Here is a 20,165-nt window from a genome sequence, read left to right as displayed (position 1 = left end):
CTGTTGCCCTCGCGGAATTGAATCCCAGCAACAGCAGCCACATTTCGATGGAGGCGAAATGCGAGAACACCCAAGTACTTAGATTTAGGTGCAGGTTAAAGAACCCCAGGTGGTTCAAATTTCCAGAGTCCACCACTACAGCATGCCTCATAATTAGGTTGTGGTTTTAGCATGCAAGACCCCATAATTAAATTTTTTTTTCCTCTCTTGCTTCCACACAAGCACTGCCTGGTCCTTCTGACAACCACAGTACATGGCACGCTGCCTTCCAGAACTGCGCCTTGCCTTGCTTCACCTGAAGCTCTGCTTACGCTGCCACTCTCTCCTCACTGTATATTACTGCTGAAGTGAAGTATTTGGGATTCTCACCCGTGCTCTTGGGACAAAGGAACGACAACACAGTAGTGCAAACAATCACAAGGGCATTTATTGCACCTTTTATAGACTAATGCCGAGTTGCTATCCACAAAGCATGCCGATGGGCGCACAATGAATCAAGGAAGTCCGACTCACTGCGACTGGATAGCGAGCGAATACCATAAAAACCCGCATATAATACGAACCCGCATATAGTACGAGGTGAAATTTTTGGGACGCAAAATGGGGGGAAAAAAAGTTTTATCTAGGTATAATATGAATTAGGAAAACTCGAGGAAAACATTAGGAGATCTACAGCTGTAACATGATGCAGCTGGGGCTCAACAACACCCTTATAGCCAGTGGCTTTGTTTCTTTTTGACGAAGGCTACACATATGACAGCTCTTTAGAAGAAATAAGGTGGTTGTGCATTGAAATAGCCTGTTTCCATTATTTTCTTGTTTACTGTAAGAGTTTCCTTGTTCTCAAGACCTGCAATTTGCAAAGTGTACTGCAAAGCTATCAGTTTGTTTTGAAAAGGTGAACATAATGAATACAACCACTGAAAGTGAAATTTTCACAAAATTTGTGTACATATGTAATATTTAGATGTACCATTCTGAGAATCAAATGCTACTTTCATTGCGTGGCATTGATTTGGGCAAATTGGAATAGAAAATCTCTGGTGGGCAACCAGTGCAAGCATGTCACAAACAACCCTGAAAAAGTGCAGTCTATGTCTTTTTCAGTGTGTCGCGTAGGTGCTGGTTGTCTGCCATGAGTTCGCTTGTTGATAAGCTTCAGACCAGTGCGGCAGACTAGTGATTAAATTTAAACAAACATTCTTTTCTTTTTTTTCTTTTTAACCCAGACTGGAGTGTGATGAAGAGTGTGCCGTGTTGGAGCGAAATCGACGGCTTGCGAATGCCCTGCAGATACAGAATGCAGATGTGTCAAATCGAGTGGGTCCTCCATGCTACTCCGAGTTCCTGAAAGATGAGGCCCGCAAGAATCCATCGTTTATGCTCTCAGTGCACCAAACACTTACGCAGCTGGTTCAAATGGCACGACAGGTAACATCTGCTATTGCAAACAAGTGTGTGCCTGTGCAGAGATCTGTGGCTTTTAACTGGCTGATAATCTGGCAGCAGCACAGAGAAGTCAGACAAAACCCATGCTTCTGGCCCTTGTCACTTGTGCATTTGCTTTACCGGTACCTTTTTCTTTATATGCCATGTAATGCATTGTCTCATTAATTTGGGTGCATAAAAACAAGGTTACGGCTCTAAGCAGATGAGGATAAAGTGAGACACAAACGACACATACGGGCACCATGTGTCGTTTGTGTCTCACTTCATCCTCATCTGTGTTTGTGTTCATAACTTTTAAAAAATGTTACGACACTAAGCAGACAAGGACGAAGTGAGACACAAACGACACATACGGGCACCATGTGTCGTTTGTGTCTCACTTCGTCCTTGTCTGCTTAGTGTTTTAAAATTTTTTTAATGTCATGAACCAGCTAGCTCAGCAACAAGTTTTGTTAAATTGGATGCATATCTTGCACTGGCTCGTGACAGTGCGCTGTGCAGTGTAGCACTAGTGTACACAGCATGACTATGACATATGGTATGTTGCCAAAGTGCACGTGACATGAATGTCACACCTGTGTTCTTGTCATTGCATAAGGACCGGGTAGATAACTGTCTTTTATAGGGCCTAAGTCAGTGTCATCGTAATCTGCTTAGGACAAAAGCTGGCAGCATTTTGTTTCTCCAGGCCAAGCCATAGAGAAGCTGTCATTGAATGGGTCAGTCAGCAGGCTCATAATATTGGAAGAATTGCAGCCTAATGAAATCAAATGAAATTGCTCGAGGTGAACTCATTGCATTAATAAAAAATTTATTAATGGGGTTTAATGTCCCAGAGCAACTCCCAAATCATAAGAGATGTCGTTGTAGAGGGTTTCAGATTATTTTCAACCACGCAAGTTTTCCTTTAACATATTATTGATGTCAAGGGAAGCATGAACAGCGGAGTGCATTGGTGAAGCATAACTGAAGGTATACTGCATGCCATCCAGTCAACGCAGGCTTGCACATCCAGTTTGACCGCACTGTGCAATGATGTTCCCCCTATACTGCAATAGTGTAGCTCCGGTTTTCTTCTCTTTTTCTTTTCTCACTTTCAAATAAAATATAACCAGAACAGCAACAAAAATATTGCAGTATAGGGGGAGCATCATTGCGCAGTGTAGTCAAACCGGAGGTGCAAGCCTATTAATGGTGATGACTGGACGGCACGTACTACACCTTCAGTTATGCTTCACCCATGAACTCTGCTGTTTGCGTTTCATTTGACGCTGATAGTACACTGAAAGTGTGGCACATGAGCGTTATTGCAATTCACCACCAGTGAATTGTGGCCACTGCATTCATGAATGAAACCCGCGACCTTGTGCTTAGCTGCAGGTTGCCATAGCCTCTGAGCTACTGCTATGGGTATGTTGTCACATTGTCACTTAAACATTACTTATATACTGTAAGGATGGTTATCAGTGCAAAGTGGAAGCAGCCTTCTTGCCAAACAAAGTAACTTCTGTGCAGTGGTAATTGGGCTCCTGAAACATAGTGCTTTGGAGCTGTGGTTGCAGGGATTGCTTAGTATTTCAAGCTGAGTTGGACTGACAGTGGCTAAATTTAATAGTGTTTTAATGTTCTACCTCTCTGCATGATACTCATCATGGAAATTTTGATTAATCGCACACTCCTAGCAAACACAATCTGCATTAAAACAAAAAAGTCAGTGTGCTGAACCTGTCTATGGAATGCACAACTTTTGCATATTGTGGGCCCTCAGTTCAAGGGCCCGCAGTTCTGCTTCAGTGATGTACATCTCATTCCATGTGCCACACAAACTGCAACATGATGCACCTACTCTTGATGGTATGGGTGCGCTTTTCTTGAATTTCTCACACAATAGTTTGTATTTGTTGTGTTGTGCAGTAGCATGGTATGCTGAAAAAAAATGGGTGCTAGTGCTCCCCACAACATACTTGTTTTGAATTTTCTCCTGTATGGGAGCAGCTGGTAACCATGTGGCATTGTGCAACAACTTACCTGTTGAACCCGTGCAGCCATTGGTGACTACCTACAGTTTATTTAGTCAAACAAGCAAGAATCTCAGCTGTGAGAAGCAGCCTAGGTGTTGGAAACGATACACTAATCATGAGCATACTGGTGATCATCATTGTTATCTCTATGTAGCAGGGTCATTCCAAGCCAACTGTCCCCACCGTGGTGCTTGAGAAAAGTCATTTCTCTCAAATAAGAAAAAAATACAGGTATATAAGCATTACTTGAACAGTATTTCCCAAAAATATTTTGAATGGAAACAATTTTTTGTCCACGTATGGGCCATTTGAATTTCACGAAATGATGGAAAACCAAGTGCAAAAAACAAATTCAACAAAAATCATGCTATCAGGTGAAGTGGAAGCACGAGGCAAAGTAGTGCAATGGTGAGACTCAAATTCAAAAAAAAAATTTTTCTCAGTGAAAACACAGAATTATGTTGGTTAAAATTTCTGTGGCGAAACCTGTTATTCTTCTCAATTATATGCACTTTTCTCCTTATTTTTTCATGACCGCCATAGTTTGTTAATAACGTCTAAACATAGGCCAAAATAGCGTTTTTGCCAAATTCAGGCTTTTATTTTAGAGTGCGGGAGCATCACATTGGTGAAAATAAAATTTCAGAACATAGAACCTGTTAGCGAAAGTTCTATAAAAGGAATTCCTGGTTTTCTCCCCTGACTGTTTTTTGTGAAAAATATTACAAATTTGCCAGAATTTGCACATTTTCATCTCCGTTCTGTGTTGTAAAAAACATGAAGTTATTTTCTGAAACTGTTTTATAATGAAAGAATAATGTTCAAACAACATAAAACCCCAAATTTTGAATATACATGTGCAAAATGGTCGATTTTTGGTGAATTTGTTTTTTGCACTTGGTTTTCCATCATTTCGTGCAATTCAAAGGGCCCTCACGTGGACAAAAAATTGTTTCCATTCAAAATATTTTTGGGAAATACTGTTCAAGTAATGCTTATATACGTGTTTTATTTCTTAATTTTTTAGAGAAATTGTTTTTCTTGAGCGCCACGGTTGGGACAGTTGGCATGGAATGACCCAGCATAGAAAGGATATTGATTGTTGCTTGTAATTTTTTCTTTCTTTTCATTGTAATCAGTCCAAGCAAAAGTTCCGCAGCCATTGCTTCCCATCTATGAACCGAGAGCAGCGCCGAGCAGTGCACGAGCTTGCAGAGTTCTTTGGCTGTGAGACCCAAAGCTATGACCAGGAACCTTTCCGCAATGTTGTTGTGACAGCCTATAAGTGAGTGCTATGTTTGTTTGTTTGTTCTCAATGATCCACTTGTTTGTTTGTTTGTTTGTTTTTATTCTACTTTTACGCCTAATTTGGGGATGGGATTACTGCAGCAATTGCGCCAAAAGCAGAAAATAAAAATAACCAAAAGTGCGCGAAGCTGCGCCAGAACAGCTTTGGCACTTTTGGCTTTGGCAAGTATCCGCAAAAGATTGCCAGTGAGGTGTAGAGTGTTGTGCCTTTGGTGTCAGAGCACGTGTAAAGGCAACTCTTGTATTATGACTGCTAGATGCCGCGAACAGCTGCACCTAATTGAGGTATGTGAATAAAACTAAAGGTAACAACATTCTTCAATATTGCCACCCGAGCTGGTGAGGGAGGGCAGGTGAGGAGGAGTCATGTGGTTGTGCTGGCGCCTTTTTCACGAAAAATTGCACAAACATACGCACACTGCTGGCTGCGCTGGAAGTGAAAAAACGTATATTTGTTTGAAGTGTGGGAAGCTAGTCACATGGTAGAGATAGAGAGGGGATGAGAGAGCTTCGACGAGTGTGGGTGATCTAGAAGCCAGCCGAAGCTGGGAAGGAAGGAGAGAGCATCACAGCTGTGAATGGGGGCTTAAGAGAGGGAAAGGGTTGTGGCGCTAAAGTGCCATCGCCTAAGTCTGCTCCAGACCACCGTCAGTTGCACTTCACTCCTCGTAGAGGCAGAATCTGTGCTGAGTCAGCTCCTGAACAACACTGCGGTATTGTGAAAGTGGTTTAAATCTTAGATCCAGGACCTCAATGAAGTTCGATGTAATGCTTATGCATTTCTTGAGCATTTACCATGAACTTACCACTGAATTTTTTCTTGGTCATTGGTTTTTTTAGTCACGCCGGCGCTATGACAGCTATTCTTGATCAAAGTGCACAGCCCTACGATTGCGAATCCTAATACAGTTAAACCTCGATAGAACGAACTTAAACATAACTAAATTCTCAATTAACAAAGTATTTAGCTTTTCATAACCTCTTGTCCATAGAACACCATGTATTTAGAACCTCCTTATAATGAAGTGTGTTTCTATGTGATTTCAATATAACGAAATTTTACTGCTGCACAAAGGAATGCCGAGACAATAAACGGAAACTTCCGTGGAGCAGATGGTTAAATGATTGAATTACAAGGGGCTGCTTGCAAATGCACCTCTCAAATCATGTGCTGTCAAAGTACAAAGTGGAAGTAGCCTTCTTGCCAAACACAGTAACTTCTGTGCAGTGCTAATTGCGCTCCTGAAACTTAATGCTTTGGAGCAGTGGTCGCAGGGATTGCTTAGTATTTCGAGCTGAGTAATTCTGCACCTTTATTCTGAGCTTAGTATTTCTGCACCTTTTTAAACTAACAGCTGTTCGTTTCAAAAGGTGCAGAAAGGGTGCCGGGCTGGTTCATGATTTTGCTGTACCCACTCCACTGTCCATGCTGACTTGGTGCAGGTGTATAGGTGCGAAGCAGCAGCATAGCTGATGATGCAGTGCATGGGAGCAAGCGCCGTTAAAACCCCACTTATGCATGTCGGATGTGTCTATGCAAGTGTAGTGTGTATTTACGTCCCAGTAGCCGGTCATACCTGCAGTGCAGGACCTCTCAAACATACACATTCCGTGCACGTTAGTCGGACATAACATAATGCCTGCACCGCGGCATTCATTTTGAGTGTCGCACTATGCCTGCACCGCAGAAATTGAGCTGCACAATTTCTGAACTTCTCGTGAACTGCCATGAACTGGTTCACAGTGGTGCAGGTGAAACGAAAGAACCTTGCGTTAACATGATCAAGTGTTCGTGCGCAGAGGTGCAGTTGGGGGGAGTAAGTTGGCGTGCGTCTCAACTGTGGCTGCTCTTGACTGTAAGCGCTGTCGAGTGCATATGCAGCTGCACACCCTGCTTTAGAGGTAATGTGCCACGTGCGAAAAGAGTGAGCATGCTGAGGTGGTATGGCACTATGTAAGCTGTCTTCCCGCGCATTTAGTATTGGAGGTTGTGTAATCTCAAGCTTCGGTGACCTATTGGAGTGAGAGGCAGACGAAGCATTTGCTCCCCACTGCCGGCGCTTTTCCTGATAGCATCGTCCCAGTGCAGGCGATGCTATAAGCCGCGAAAGTGGAGTGCACGCGAAAGCGTGGCCGGCTTCGCTTAATGGCCTCAGCATACGTGGCATGAAAGTCGCGTCTTTCGTCGCCAACTCCCAAATTTATCAAAATTACTTGTTTTCTCATTCCAATTTGCTTTTCTCGATTGGCCGATAGTTTGGGAAATTCTGCAGCCCCTTTCGGTGTAGGAAAAATCTATCGGCAACTGTACTTATTGGCATAAAATGTCAAATTTCGATACAACGAAGTTTCAATATAACAAGGCAAATTTTTGATTTTACCGACTTCATTATATTGAGGTTTAACTGTGTCGCGTTGATTGTATTGCTGTGTGTGCGTGATCACTGCGGTCAAAAAGTGCAAACTGAGAGGGCAAGTGGCGAGGGATGGTGCAAGTGGTAAGGGAATTTGGAAAAAGAGAGGTCAAGAGAGAACTCTCACTCCTTTTAGCTTATTGAGAGGGCTTACATTGTGGGGGTTCCACTCTGCGTGCGGCTAGGGCTGAAGGCGAGCTCCGGATCTAGCCCCACGCAGTCGCTCCGTGGTACTCCCAACCCGTAGCGCGGGAATCGCGGCTACGCCGGGTTCGGACGAATAAGGCAAACAGCGGTGTCAACGGTAACAACGTTTATTGCTAATAGCAATATCAAACACTCACAGAGGGACGTCCTCTCAGTAAAAGTAGGAAAAGGCTTGCCTCGTTGTCTGGGTGGGTCAGACAAACGAGGTCACTCACGGGATCCGGCAGGTGCAGTCCAGGCGGTCCAAGGCGTCGGCGTCCCAAGAGAGCAAGTCTCCCCCGGTAGCGCGCTTTTATACCCTTTTACCTTTTTGCGAGGGGAAGTCCTCCTCGCCCGCCGGATACGTTTCCCTTTTCCGTGAGCCGCATAGGAGAAGGGTGTACGCGCGTCCTCAGAACGACGAAGAGAGAGAGGGCACGTAGTGCCTCTCTCCCCTTGTCAACTGCGGCGCGACCCGTCGCCGCGTGCGAACGGGTTGTCCGCGACGGCGCCTCTCGTCGCCACGTGCGAACGGGTTGTCCGTGACGGCGCCTCGTCGCCACGTGCGAACGGGTTGTCCGCGACGGCGCCTCGTCGCCACGTGCGAACGGGTCGCCGCGGGTACGCGGGAGGAAATGGAGGCGAGTGCTCCCCACAACATCCAATCACAAAATGTGAGCTCCAGATGTCAGGCTGCTTCTAATGAGTCTAGAGAATGGAAATGCTGAGTTACTCAGTTGCAGAATCTTGGTTTGAGCAAGTTGGCATTGTCACATTACTTAAAAATATCTTGTAATAAACGACTGTAGTTTTCAACAACTCCAGCTCCTTCACAACTTCTGTTGCAAAACACCTCCAGTCACCCCACGAGTGCCTGAAACAATATTACTATGAAAAATGACTTTAGGCTGCTTCTCAACACTTCTTTAATGCTGCAGAATGCAAGAATTTGTGACCGTTACCCCACTTCATTATAATAATGCTCTAAATTAAAATTTGCATCCTCCAGGCTGCTCCAATAATATATATATATTTATATAAAATATGCTACAGACTGTTCCAAAATCAGAATTTGTCTGCTCCAATCTGCTCTAGAATGAAATTTCATCTGCTCCAAAATGACTTTGGGCATTGCCACCCCTGCTAATTGTGAAAGGGACATTGAAGAGGAACGTATTAAGCTAAACTAGGATTTTGTAGATAGCACCTCAGAAGTTGCAAACACGCAAGTCTTACCATGACCTGCAGTTTTGTGTGCTGGATATTAGTACCAGAAGTGAAAAGACAGGGAGCAACATCACTTCAACATTCCTGCATCCTCTACTTATCACATCATAGAGTTTGGCAACATCCGGCTGAGATTCCGTCCCTGGTAAGAAAGTAAGAAGATGATTTGCATTGCATTTGAAAAATAATCGAAGGTTCAATATGGGAACTTTCATTGTTATTGCATTATGTACAGTACGTGCTCATGGGGACAAGATGGACACTGAATGGGAACGAAGATGCAAACTGACACCAAGAAGCGCAAACTACCAACTGGCTTAACTACCAACTACCAGCTACCACCACATGCTGAAAATTTTCCAAGAGGCATGCAAAGGCCTTGAATTCATGTATGAACAAGAAGCGTCAAAGATACAATTGCTGGATCTAAAATTAAGCCTTGAATGTGATCACACATGTTGGTCCTAGCAAGAGGAGAAAGAAGAATCTTACATTGTGGCTCGGGCCACTCAAATGTTATAAAGAGAGCAATTTCCGAATTATGCATTGAGCAGGCAATTAAGAAATCCTGACACCATGCAATCGCTGAAAGTCTAAATAGACAGATAGTTAGAATTAGGAAAGGTGGATACCTTGATTACGTGGTAGTGCAAATTGCCAAACAGATTATACTGCAAATGAAAGGCCAGAAAAACCGTAGAATAAGAAGAGCAGAAATAGAACTATGAGACCGGTCATTTCGCTTTACATGCACAACTTGTCACATCACCTAAAAATGGTCGCTGAAAGGCGTGACATCACAGTCCTCTTTTCTGCACCGATCAAACTCAGATGCTTGTGCAAGGAATTGAATTTGGATGAGGAGCGCACGAAGGAGACATATAGCATGAAACATGCGGAAAAGTTTGCAAATTGTCAATGCAATGTGATATACAAGCTCCCACTTTCATGTGCCAAGGTATCCGTGGGGAAAATGGGACGTTGTCTCAATGATAGGCTTAGAGAACACTGATACACGTTCCAGCAGGTAGCTGTTTCTATAAATCTCACCGTGCACTGTAGAATGTGCAAACCCATGCAAAACTTTGAAAAGACAGCTGTCACCGCTAAAGAAAGAGAGGAAATGCTACAGAAATTCTGAGAATTGTCTACTAATGAGTAAGCCTAATGAGTAATGAGTTCTTTGGCTGGGCTGTTACTTCGCTTTTACTTACTTGCTTTTCCTAGCTTATGCATGTCTATGCATTGCCTTTCCGATGAAGAAATGAAATCTGTGTACTGAATGGTGTGGAGATGAGTTGCCAGGAAGCTGCATGGCCCCTTCAAAGTGATTGTAACAACTGGGTCGTAACACCATCGCAACCGGATTCAGCACAGCTGCTTTTTTCCCTTGTTTTAAGCATAAAATGCTTATAGCTCCCATTCTCGGTGACCGTCAAGTGACCTTGAGCTAAAAGCCAGAGCTATTAGCCGGCCACTTGAGAACATCCGGGCAAGTTGAGAGAAAAAAACGAGATCACCCGGGCAACCAGTCAAAACTTTAAAAAATTTGGTCTCTGGCCCTCAACCCTTTGTACAGGACTGTATTACATACGCTAGTTACTGCCCAGACAAGTTGCAAATGAAATCTCGGCTGCGGCGGCCGCATTTCAATGGAGGCGAAATGCAAAAACCCTGTGCCCCATGCATTGGAGGCACGTTAAAGATCCGGTGGTGGTCAAAATTTATCTGGAGTCCCCCACTATGACGGGCCTCATAATTAAGTTGTGGTTTTGGCATGTAAGACCTCAGAATTCAATTTATTCTTCTTCTAGCTGGGCAGTGCACTCTCTCCCCTTGGCATCTTTTGCTGCCATTCGTGCGGTCTTCAGACAGTTTTCTTTTTCTATCTGGGCAGAGTCCATATGTACCAGTGCACAGTATGGTGTAGTGCGGTGGGGTGAGGTGTGCCGCTGCGAATCTGTACTACGGCCATTTTAAGATTGTGGCTAGCGTCATCTCCAACCAATGTGCTTTGCCGTTTGCCATTTTATGCTTACATCTACTCTTGATTACGGGAGAGCCAGCAATTTTTTATTTCATTTTCTCTTTTTCCTTCTTTTTTTGTTAGGACCTTGACTCAGTGATGGCAACGTCGCCAGTTCTTTCTTCAGTGCCACCAGTAATTTATTATTATCACCATCATCATGCTATTATCGCATGTACCAATGAGTTGCTCCTGTTTTTATACTCGGAAGCCCACAGGTGTTACAGGTGTGTGAATGCGGGAAAGTAAGCTTTCAAGGCGGCCTGACGAACGGTCTGACGAGAACGCTTTTTTCTCTGAATAATTTAAAATTTTTTTTTGTTTCAGTTGTTTCTTATCGCTTATAAAGCTACCAATAATCTAAATTTACACTACTATAACGATTAAATGTCTTAACTTCGCAAATTATGCATTGTGCAGATACAAGGCATTACACTTTTCGTGTGATAGGCAGATTTTGCTGGGGTGTTTGCCAAAGAATGCTTGCGCATTAAAATTGACAAAAGAAATTTCCGAGGTTATAAAGATAGAAAAAAAAAGAAGGTGTCCGGCGATTACGATACTTCCTAATGCGAAATTTAAGCGCAGCTGTATACGTGTTTTCATTTCGCGATATATTGAGGCAAAGAATTTGAGACCGAAATCACCGCACCAGCTGGCAGTCCGCTGCTGCCGTCAGCGTCATCACAGAGGGAGGATCAGTATGGGAATGCTGGCATGATGAACGACATCGGAGCCAGTTGTGAAAGAACACGACGATGAATGCGCATACAGTGGCACAAGCGCGTTCGCACGGTTAAGCCGAGGGGCATCGATGCTCAAGAGCTGTGCTCTAACAGACAAGTGCATGAGCATGCCTTCAGTCATGCTCAGTCGCCGAATTCACGTACGCACGTGAGGCACGCATAGCCAGGAACTCTTAATACAGGGCAAGATAATGTGAGGACGCTATCTGAGAGGATCTGTTGATTTCCTTCTCCACTTGTTTCAAGCAGACAGGGTGCATCGTTGTGTCCATTTAAATATGTGATCTGATGTGACAATAAACCAGTTGGTAGTTTGCAATTCTTCGTGTCAGTTTGCATCTTCATTCCTATTCAGTGTTGTGGGGATGCGCGACTCTCACGCGTCTCCTGTAATCCGGCTTCGCCGCGTGGCCTGGCGCCCGTGGCGGTCGTAGTAGTTGAGGCGCAAACCGTGAGTGTTGCGCTGCTAACGCCGCCGTCAGGCGGGGTTACTTGGGCGTCGAAAGACAAGGCGCTTCCTCTTTTGTTCGGGACAGCAAGCAGTGCAGACGTGCCATGCCGCGCATGCGCCGATCCATGCTTCTGCGAGGCCGTCTCGCGTGGCCGCCTTCGAACGCGCCACCGTTCGCGTGACCGTACACGCGAATGACCAGGCGTTGGGATCTAGCATGGGGCAAACATATTTGCTCGCTATCCGGTCGCGGTGAGTCGGACTTCCTAAATTTGTCGCGCGCCCATCGGCATGTTTTGGGGATAGCAACTCGGCTAGCAGGCGTTGATCTATGAAAGGTGCAATAAATGCCCTTGTGATTGTTTGCACTACTGTGTTGTCATTCCTTTGTCCCAAGAGCTCGGAGGAGAACCCCACAGTGTCTATCTTGTCCTGGTTTGTTTGTACTGTACATAGTGCAATACTGTAACAGTGGCACCCATGACAATAATGGAAGAGAAAATAGTCTAGAGGAATTCGATATCCCAAAGGTAACGCCGGAAGAAGTAAAGAAAGCCTTGGGAGATATGCAAAGGTGGAAGGCAGCTGGGGAGGATCAGGTAACAGCAGATTTGTTGAAGGATGGTGGACAGATTGTTCTAGATAAACTGGCCACCCTGTATATGCAATGCCTCATGACATCGAGCGTACCGGAATCTTGGAAGAACGCTAACATAATCCTAATCCATAAGAAAGGGGACGCCAAAGACTTGAAAAATTATAGGCCGATCAGCTTACTGTCCGTTGCCTACAAACTATTTACTAAGGTAATCGCAAATAGAATCAGGAGCACCTTAGATTTCTGTCAAGCAAAGGACCAGGCAGGATTCCGTAAAGGCTACTCAACCATAGACCACATTCACACTATCAATCAGGTGATAGAGAAATGTGCGGAATATAACCAACCCTTATATATAGCTTTCATTGATTACGAGAAAGCGTTTGATTCTGTGGAAACCTCAGCAGTCATGGAGGCATTACGGAATCAGGGTGTAGACGAGCCGTATGTAAAAATACTGAAAGATATCTATAGCGGCTCCACAGCCACCGTAGTCCTCCATAAAGCAAGCAACAAAATCCCAATAAAGAAAGGCGTCAGGCAGGGAGATACGATTTCTCCAATGCTATTCACAGCGTGTTTACAGGAGGTATTCAGAGACCTGGATTGGGAAGAATTGGGGATAAAAGTTAACCCATTAGGGACCGGTTTCTTTTTTTTCTGGTTTTGTTGAAATAAACGATATATATCAACATATTTCTATACAGATTAATGACATGCAAAGAATGATTGCATTTGCGTAATTAGTTTATGAAATATAGCCCGTGACCATATGGTCACGCTGGGCCTTCAGGCTACAGAAAAGTGCACCAAATGAAAAACATTTATTTTAAGCCACAAAAATTGAGGAAAATCGAACTTGCTGAACAGTAGGGCAGTCATTTGGTGTGGTAAGGCTGAAAGCATGGAATACAGATGCCAATATCACACTTGGTGCATTGTGTGCGCACCGCACTGTTGCAGTTGTCGCCGGCACACCTCCGTCTCTTTCCATTAGGTACGGCTGCAACAAAGTGGGTAACTTGGTCGTACCGGACAGCGGTCAGGACGTCACCAGGCTTCGAAGTCCTCCTTCGACCAGGTCCTTTCGGCTTATTCTCCCATCGCATCAAATAGCTTTGTACCACTTGCCTGCGGAACTCAAGCTGGGTAATGTTGGACCCCGTGCTATGAATTAGTGCCCAAGCGTTGGTGATGGATACATCACAAAGCCACGTGAAGATTGGCCACCACCATTTTTTGCCACGGATTCCGATTCTGTAAGCAGCTACATGTGCCTCCCATAAAGCTGTTGTATTGAGCAACAGCATTTGGACGGGGTACCTTGACTCTTTTCTTCTGAACACGGGAGTACCTGTCTGCAAACGACATTGGTTCTATTCCGTGCATGGTGCTAGCGATAGTTACTACGGAGTTGTCCATCCAGCGGACAACTATTATTCCATCATCACTCAGCACGTGCTCTTCATGCCCGCGAGGCTGACGCTTGATATGTTCAGGTCGAGCAATCGGGCACTCTTTCGGTACACGGTTCTGCCGCATTGTGCCCGTACCTTCGTAGCCCTGTGCCTTGAGATGCCGAAGTAGCGGCATACTGGTAAATAAATTGTCAAAATAGAAAGAAAATGGAAGATTGTGAGCCTCTACTGGGAGTTCATCCACCATTTGAAGAAGTGGTGCGGCTGCTTTGCCAAAGTTTTTTTCATATTTTGCAGATGTTCCTGGGTTGCCCTGCTTTCCTTGATACACTTCGAAGTTTACGAGGTATCCATTCTTGGCGTTTACGCACCATACTTTATAGCCGAAGCGAATTGGCTTTCCGCGTATAGACTGTTTACAACCATGACGACCGTAGTACTCAATCATACTTTCGTTATAGCTCAGGTGACGAACAGGCTGAAAGTGCTTCAAGAACCTTGCTTTCAGTAGGGCCATCAATGGACGCAACTTTGTTAGCTTGTCGCTAAGTGTTAAGCTCGCATTGTCCGCACAGTGCAGAAACCTCATTATCTGTATAAAGCGGTTTCTTCGCATAGCATTGTAAATCATTGTGTTGCGCATGTCAGTGCCGCTTTCCCAGTAGCACTTTTTCCCTGGCATGCGGGCGTAGCCGGACAAAACAAGGACTCCAATAAAACATCTCATTTCTTCTTTTGTGACCTCCGGATCAGGCATATTCAAAAATAAGGCGTATTTTCTTGTTTGCTCCACTAACAGCTCCATGACAGTTTCATCAAAAAAAAGTTCAAACAACTCAACAGGTGAGAAGTCTCTGTAAGCGGAAAAGTTTGCGTCAGGAAATATGCATGGACGTTTTTGAAGATCAGCCTTCCTCCATTGAAAATTCTCAGATAAACTCTCAGGAATGCCGGCATCACCTGCAGCGGAGGAGACGTTTGAGGTTCCGTGGCTCAGCCCACCATGGTCGCCATCCACGTCGTCGTCGTCGGAGTCGCACCCACCGATGCGGCGTTCATCTGTAAAAACAGTTTCAGCGCCGGCTCTGAGCTGCCTCCCACTTAGGTTATCAATGAGCCCGCCTGAGTCTTCATCTGCCGAATCCTCATCCGTATAGGTGCTAGCCTCTGGTGGCTCGATATAAATTGCCGATACGTCATCGTCGTCTTCTCCGAGGATCTTCGTTATTTCTTCCAACGTCAACCTATTTAAACATTATAATACAAGAGTATTGCGTGAACACCCAAACAGCAATGCGCGATAGTAATATACAGAAATAAAAAAATCACAATGTTTTCGGAGCCCTAAGGCCTAGCGTGACCATATGGCAACGCAGAATACAATGCGCTATTTGATAAAGTAAACACAAGTGTAGCTCTCTCAAAAGCTCACTGGTGGTCACATTAATAAAGAGCTATAGCGAGATAAGTGCATCCTGTTACTGTGTACGCAAACAGTGCGAAAGAAACCCACTTACCCTCTCGAGCGTTGCATGGTAAGGCAGCTCATACAAAAACGCGATTTGCTAACTTTCCGTGTAGGTCCCAGAAACTGACCCACAGCTGCTTCCAACTGGTGTCTCTAAAGTGAACCCTAAGCTTTCAGACGGCACGTAGGAGGCGACTTTGGCGGGAGTTTTTAAATATGTATTCACCAATAACGTTTCTGTAGACGAGCGTGACCATATGGTCACGCTGGTCCTTAATGGGTTTTAATGGAGAATACCTTAGTAACTTGCGATTCGCTGATGATATTGCCCTGCTTAGTAACTCAGGGGACCAATTGCAATGCATGCTCACTGACCTGGAGAGGCAAAGTAGAAGAGTTGGTCTAAAAATTAATCTGCAGAAAACTAAAGTAATGTTTAACAGCCTCGGAAGAGAACAGCAATTTACAATAGGCAGCGAGGCACTGGAAGTCGTAAGGGAATACATCTACTTAGGGCAGGTAGTGACGGCGGATCGGGATCATGAGACGGAAATCATCAGAAGAATAAGAATGGGCTGGGGTGCGTTCGGCAAGCATTCTCAGATTATGAACAGCAGGTTGCCATTATCCCTCAAGAGAAAAGTGTATAATAGCTGTGTCTTACCAGTACTCACCTACGGGGCAGAAACCTGGAGGCTTACGAAAAGGGTTCTACTCAAATTGAGGACGACGCAACGAGCTATGGAAAGAAGAATGATAGGTATAACGTTAAGGGATAAGAAAAGAGCAGATTGGGTGAGGGAACAAACGCGAGTTAATGACATCTTAGTTGAAATCAAGAAAAAGAAATGGGCATGGGCAGGACATGTAATGAGGAGGGAAGATAACCGATGGTCATTAAGGGTTACGGACTGGATCCCAAGGGAAGGGAAGCGTAGCAGGGGGCGGCAGAGAGTTCGGTGGGCAGATGAGATTAAGAAGTTTGCAGGGACGGCATGGCCACAATTAGTACATGACCGGGGTTGTTGGAGAAGTATGGGAGAGGCCTTTGCCCTGCAGTGGGCGTAACCAGGCTGATGATGATGATGACTGAGTGCATGATAGCTTACGCCAGCCGTCTGCTGTCACCTGCTGAGAGAAATTACTCCATCACGGAGCGGGAGTGCTTGGCCTCTGCATGACTGCATGACCTCTGCACCCCCCCATAAAAGCGGCCACTGCCTTCCCCTCCTCATTCGCTCTCCAGACCGTTCATAAAATTGCTGGATAAGAGGTAGAAGGCAACTTCCGAGACATTCGCATTGGCTGATGCTGCTGCTCTCGTGGTCAACTGATTGACACTGTTGGTGGTTCCGACGAGGACGAAGAGCCATGTGAAGTGCCAACTATGGTGCAGATGTGGGAGTACCTACGCCTGCTGCAAAACAAGGTTGAATGCATGGGTGGCGACCTTGTGGTCAAATTAGAGCAAGGGTTGCTCGCACCCGGTAAAAATTTGAAACAGCCAAAGCTCACTGCCTTTATGCACCTGAATAAAGTTTTGCTTCACTGAATACATTGTATTTTGACTTCCTTGCAGTTGTGGTGCAATTAAAGCTCGACTGCTTTAGCTTTTCTAGAATGGTCGCTTATATAGAATTACTGCTTATAAAAAAAATTTTCGCCGTCCCACTGACTTCGTTATAAAGAGGGATTACTGTATGTGAAAAAGTGAGTTATATCTCTTCCTCTTTGACAGGGACCGTTGCCGCATTCCAAGTGGCAGTGTGGTTGCAGTTGTCCAGAGAGAGGCAGCGCCCATTCCACAGAGAAAAGGACCTGCACCATTGCTGCAGAGTCGCAAGCGCATCGATGCAGTCACTCCTTTGAGCATGCCGTTGCCTCTGCACTCCAGTCAAGGCCAGTCTACATCCATTGTACATTCAGAGACAGCACCAACTTCGACTACATTGGACTACTTCAACTACAACTCATGATCTACACCTTTACAGTTCCTGATACATGCAGAAGGCAACACAATCCTGCTCCATAAGCTTACAACGAAAACACACTGATGCTGACAGTGTGATGCAGGGCAGCTTCAGCTGAAAAATTTTATGCACGCTTATTGAGTTTTATTATTTGCAAGACATCTTTTTGACTCTGACCAGTGCTTTTCTGATGAAGTTTACTTATGTTGAGGGTGAACTCGTGAAATAAACTGTTTTCATTAGTTTTTGAGTATTATTCTGGTTCATATGCCATGACACGCATTTGTTATTTCTGGCAAGGTGCTTTGTAAGCCAGAGAAAAAATACTTGCAGCTAAAATCAAGAGTAGCTCTTCTTTTACACATGTGCTACGGAAAAATGTATAAGCCATTTCTTATTGCCTTCTTGTCTCTCCTATGTTGCTGTTTCAAGAAACTAATTTGGAAGCTTACATGCAGTTTCACAGCCAACAAGTTGGCGTCTGTCCCCAGCAGAACTTTTCGAACACATGGCTTTGAACAGCTGGCGAGATATATGACATGCAATACCATATGTGAACTGTATTAAAGATGCTTTCGTAAGCGTGCCTTTAGTTTAAAGTGACTAGAAAGTGAAATATATTTAACTAGACTGTTAGATCACACTTGTGGAATGAAAAATAAGTCAGTCTTGGTATTTGTGGAGGCTTGGTGTATAAGAGTGATGATGTACCCTTGAAATTCTTGCACCGAAATTATTGCACATCTTGGTAATGTCTGGTCAAAGTAAGTGACTGCAATGCAGGAGGTGCTCTTTCTACAAATGCATCTGCTTTTCATCCTTTGTGCTACAAAAAGAAATTGGGAGACGCTTAAGCTTCAGGCTTCACGCTTAAGAGGAAGCTTTAGTTCGGGCCCAACTCCGACGCGGCCTATTCAAATGCATGTAAAACGCAAAAACGTTTTTATGAGATAACTCCTCTACCGATTTTTATGAAATTTGTTGCATTTGAAAGAGAAAGTTAAGTTCTAGTGACTGTTGGAAGCGGAATTTCGATTTAGGGCTTGAATTTTCTTAAAACAATTTTCAAATATTTGACCGTTTGAAAAAAATAGAAGCATGAAGTTTACAAAGTCATAGCTCTGCATCAAGAACTGATATCGCGGTTCTGTAAACGGCATCCATTAGATCATTCAAAGCGGACAAATTCAATATGTCTTTTTACATCTTACGTGAATTTGTTACGTTGGTCACAACGGTTTTGCAAAAGTTGTATTTCCCTATGATTAAATTTTTTTTATATTCATGTGCAACATATCAATTTTGTCCGCTTTAGATGTACTATTAGATGCTATTCACAGAATTGTATTATCATTTTTAGTGGTTGAGTTACAGCGTTGTAAACTTGATAGTTTCGTTTTTCGAAAATTTTTGATTTTTGCCAATTTTTAATAAAAAATTGACAACCTAACTCAAAAATTCGAAACCAACAGTCACTAGATTTTAAGTTTGTCTTTTAAATGCAACAAACCTTGTCAAATTTGGTGCCGTGGTTGCCGAGAAAAACGAATTCTCCTTTTACATGTATTTAGACAGGAGCGCTCGAGCTAAAGCTTCCTCTTAAGCTTTAGAGTGGAATGCGATATTGTTTCAGGCCTTGTTAGTGCCGACACCGAATATTTTGCAACACTGGTGGTTTAATCCTGGTGGCAGTGCAGGGCAGTGCAACAGATCATATGCCTATGCGGCAGAGGCAACAAGCAGTGACTCATTAATGTCTGATACCCTCATAAGGAAGGGAAAAGGGGTTTGTGTTTGAGTTTCGGCATAACAAAATTACATTGTCTCGTATATTCAAATTACAATCCAACGCTATCATGTGTGTAGGTGGTGCATAAGTCGGACTTGGTACCAATTTTTTGACGCATATTACTTTAAGAAATTTGATTAGTTCAGCAATGCCTATGCGCAACACGGAGGGCCTGCGGGTTTGTGATTCGGGATGATTGTTTTTTACGAACACCACCACCGACGGTGGCTGCCAACACTGGATTTTCTGCAACATGGGGGCCCTTAATGCATTAATAGTTCAGTTCCTTTACATGACCAGCCACAGAAAATCTGGGCCAACTGCAATGGCGCAGCCAAATGGGTAAAATCACCCCCCCCCCCTGCTTCTTTCCTATGGAACGGAAAGCTTCAGGAGGTGGGCGCCAATAGACCCACATGGATGAAAGAGAAAGCTTGAGTGTGAAAGCTAGGCGCGGGCTAGTGGCAGTCCAAAGGGGGAGGGGGTGTTGTCATGTCACCGTACCTTGAACTTGAGTTTATCCAGTTTTCCTGAAACCACTTTCATGTCTATAATAAGAGTGATTCCTTGCCTTCTCAACTCGCATTTTTTTCTATCCACCCCCTCTGTATGGCAACTGCGAGGGAAGAGGGGCAAGGCTGCTGTTCAATCGTTTTGCAACTGCGTCGGTTCTACCCATTCTCTGCTTTCTCTACCCCCCTCTTTACCATTCTATCTGACTTTCCGCTGGACTTGGATATAGTAGAAAGGTAAGTGTTGCAATTTCTGCAGTGATTTTGCAGGTGGCCAGAGCTAATTGCAGGCGTCAAAAGGCTAATGTAGCGATCGACGCCCAGGGAACCCCAGGGAGCATTGTGCACATTTGACACAGTGCAAAGGTCCGAACAGGTTTCTCAAGTCTTCTTTCCTCTCTGCCACGCTCCTTCTATGTATATATGCGCACTCTGAACCACCCTTGATATGGTGTGCAAGAGAGCAGCAGTGGGAAATTTGAAGGAAGAGGCAAAAAAAGCTTCGCTTTAAAATAGGACAAGAATGAAATACCTACAGTATGCTGATTTACACATGGCAAACTATATCAAGGACAGAGGTGC

At 44.3% G+C, this 20,165-nt stretch overlaps 1 protein-coding gene across 1 annotated transcript in view; it reads left to right on the top strand.

Moving 5' to 3' along the window:
• Positions 1-17,524, top strand: part of LOC139054529 (transcriptional repressor NF-X1-like) — a 49,226-nt gene extending 31,702 nt beyond the window's left edge. The window contains exons 10-12 of the mRNA XM_070531629.1: positions 1,230-1,431; positions 4,610-4,755; positions 17,051-17,524. Of these exons, the coding sequence (XP_070387730.1) occupies positions 1,230-1,431; positions 4,610-4,755; positions 17,051-17,288 (586 nt within the window). The 3' untranslated portion in view covers positions 17,289-17,524. The remainder of the gene's footprint in view (positions 1-1,229; positions 1,432-4,609; positions 4,756-17,050) is intronic.
• The last annotated feature ends 2,641 nt before the right edge of the window (positions 17,525-20,165 follow it).

The sequence above is a fragment of the Dermacentor albipictus genome, chromosome 1 (assembly GCF_038994185.2).
Source record: "Dermacentor albipictus isolate Rhodes 1998 colony chromosome 1, USDA_Dalb.pri_finalv2, whole genome shotgun sequence".
Taxonomy (NCBI): Eukaryota; Metazoa; Arthropoda; class Arachnida; order Ixodida; family Ixodidae; genus Dermacentor; species Dermacentor albipictus.
The sequence above is the reverse complement of the archived record's forward strand: the minus strand, read 5'-3'. Positions and strand labels throughout refer to the sequence as shown.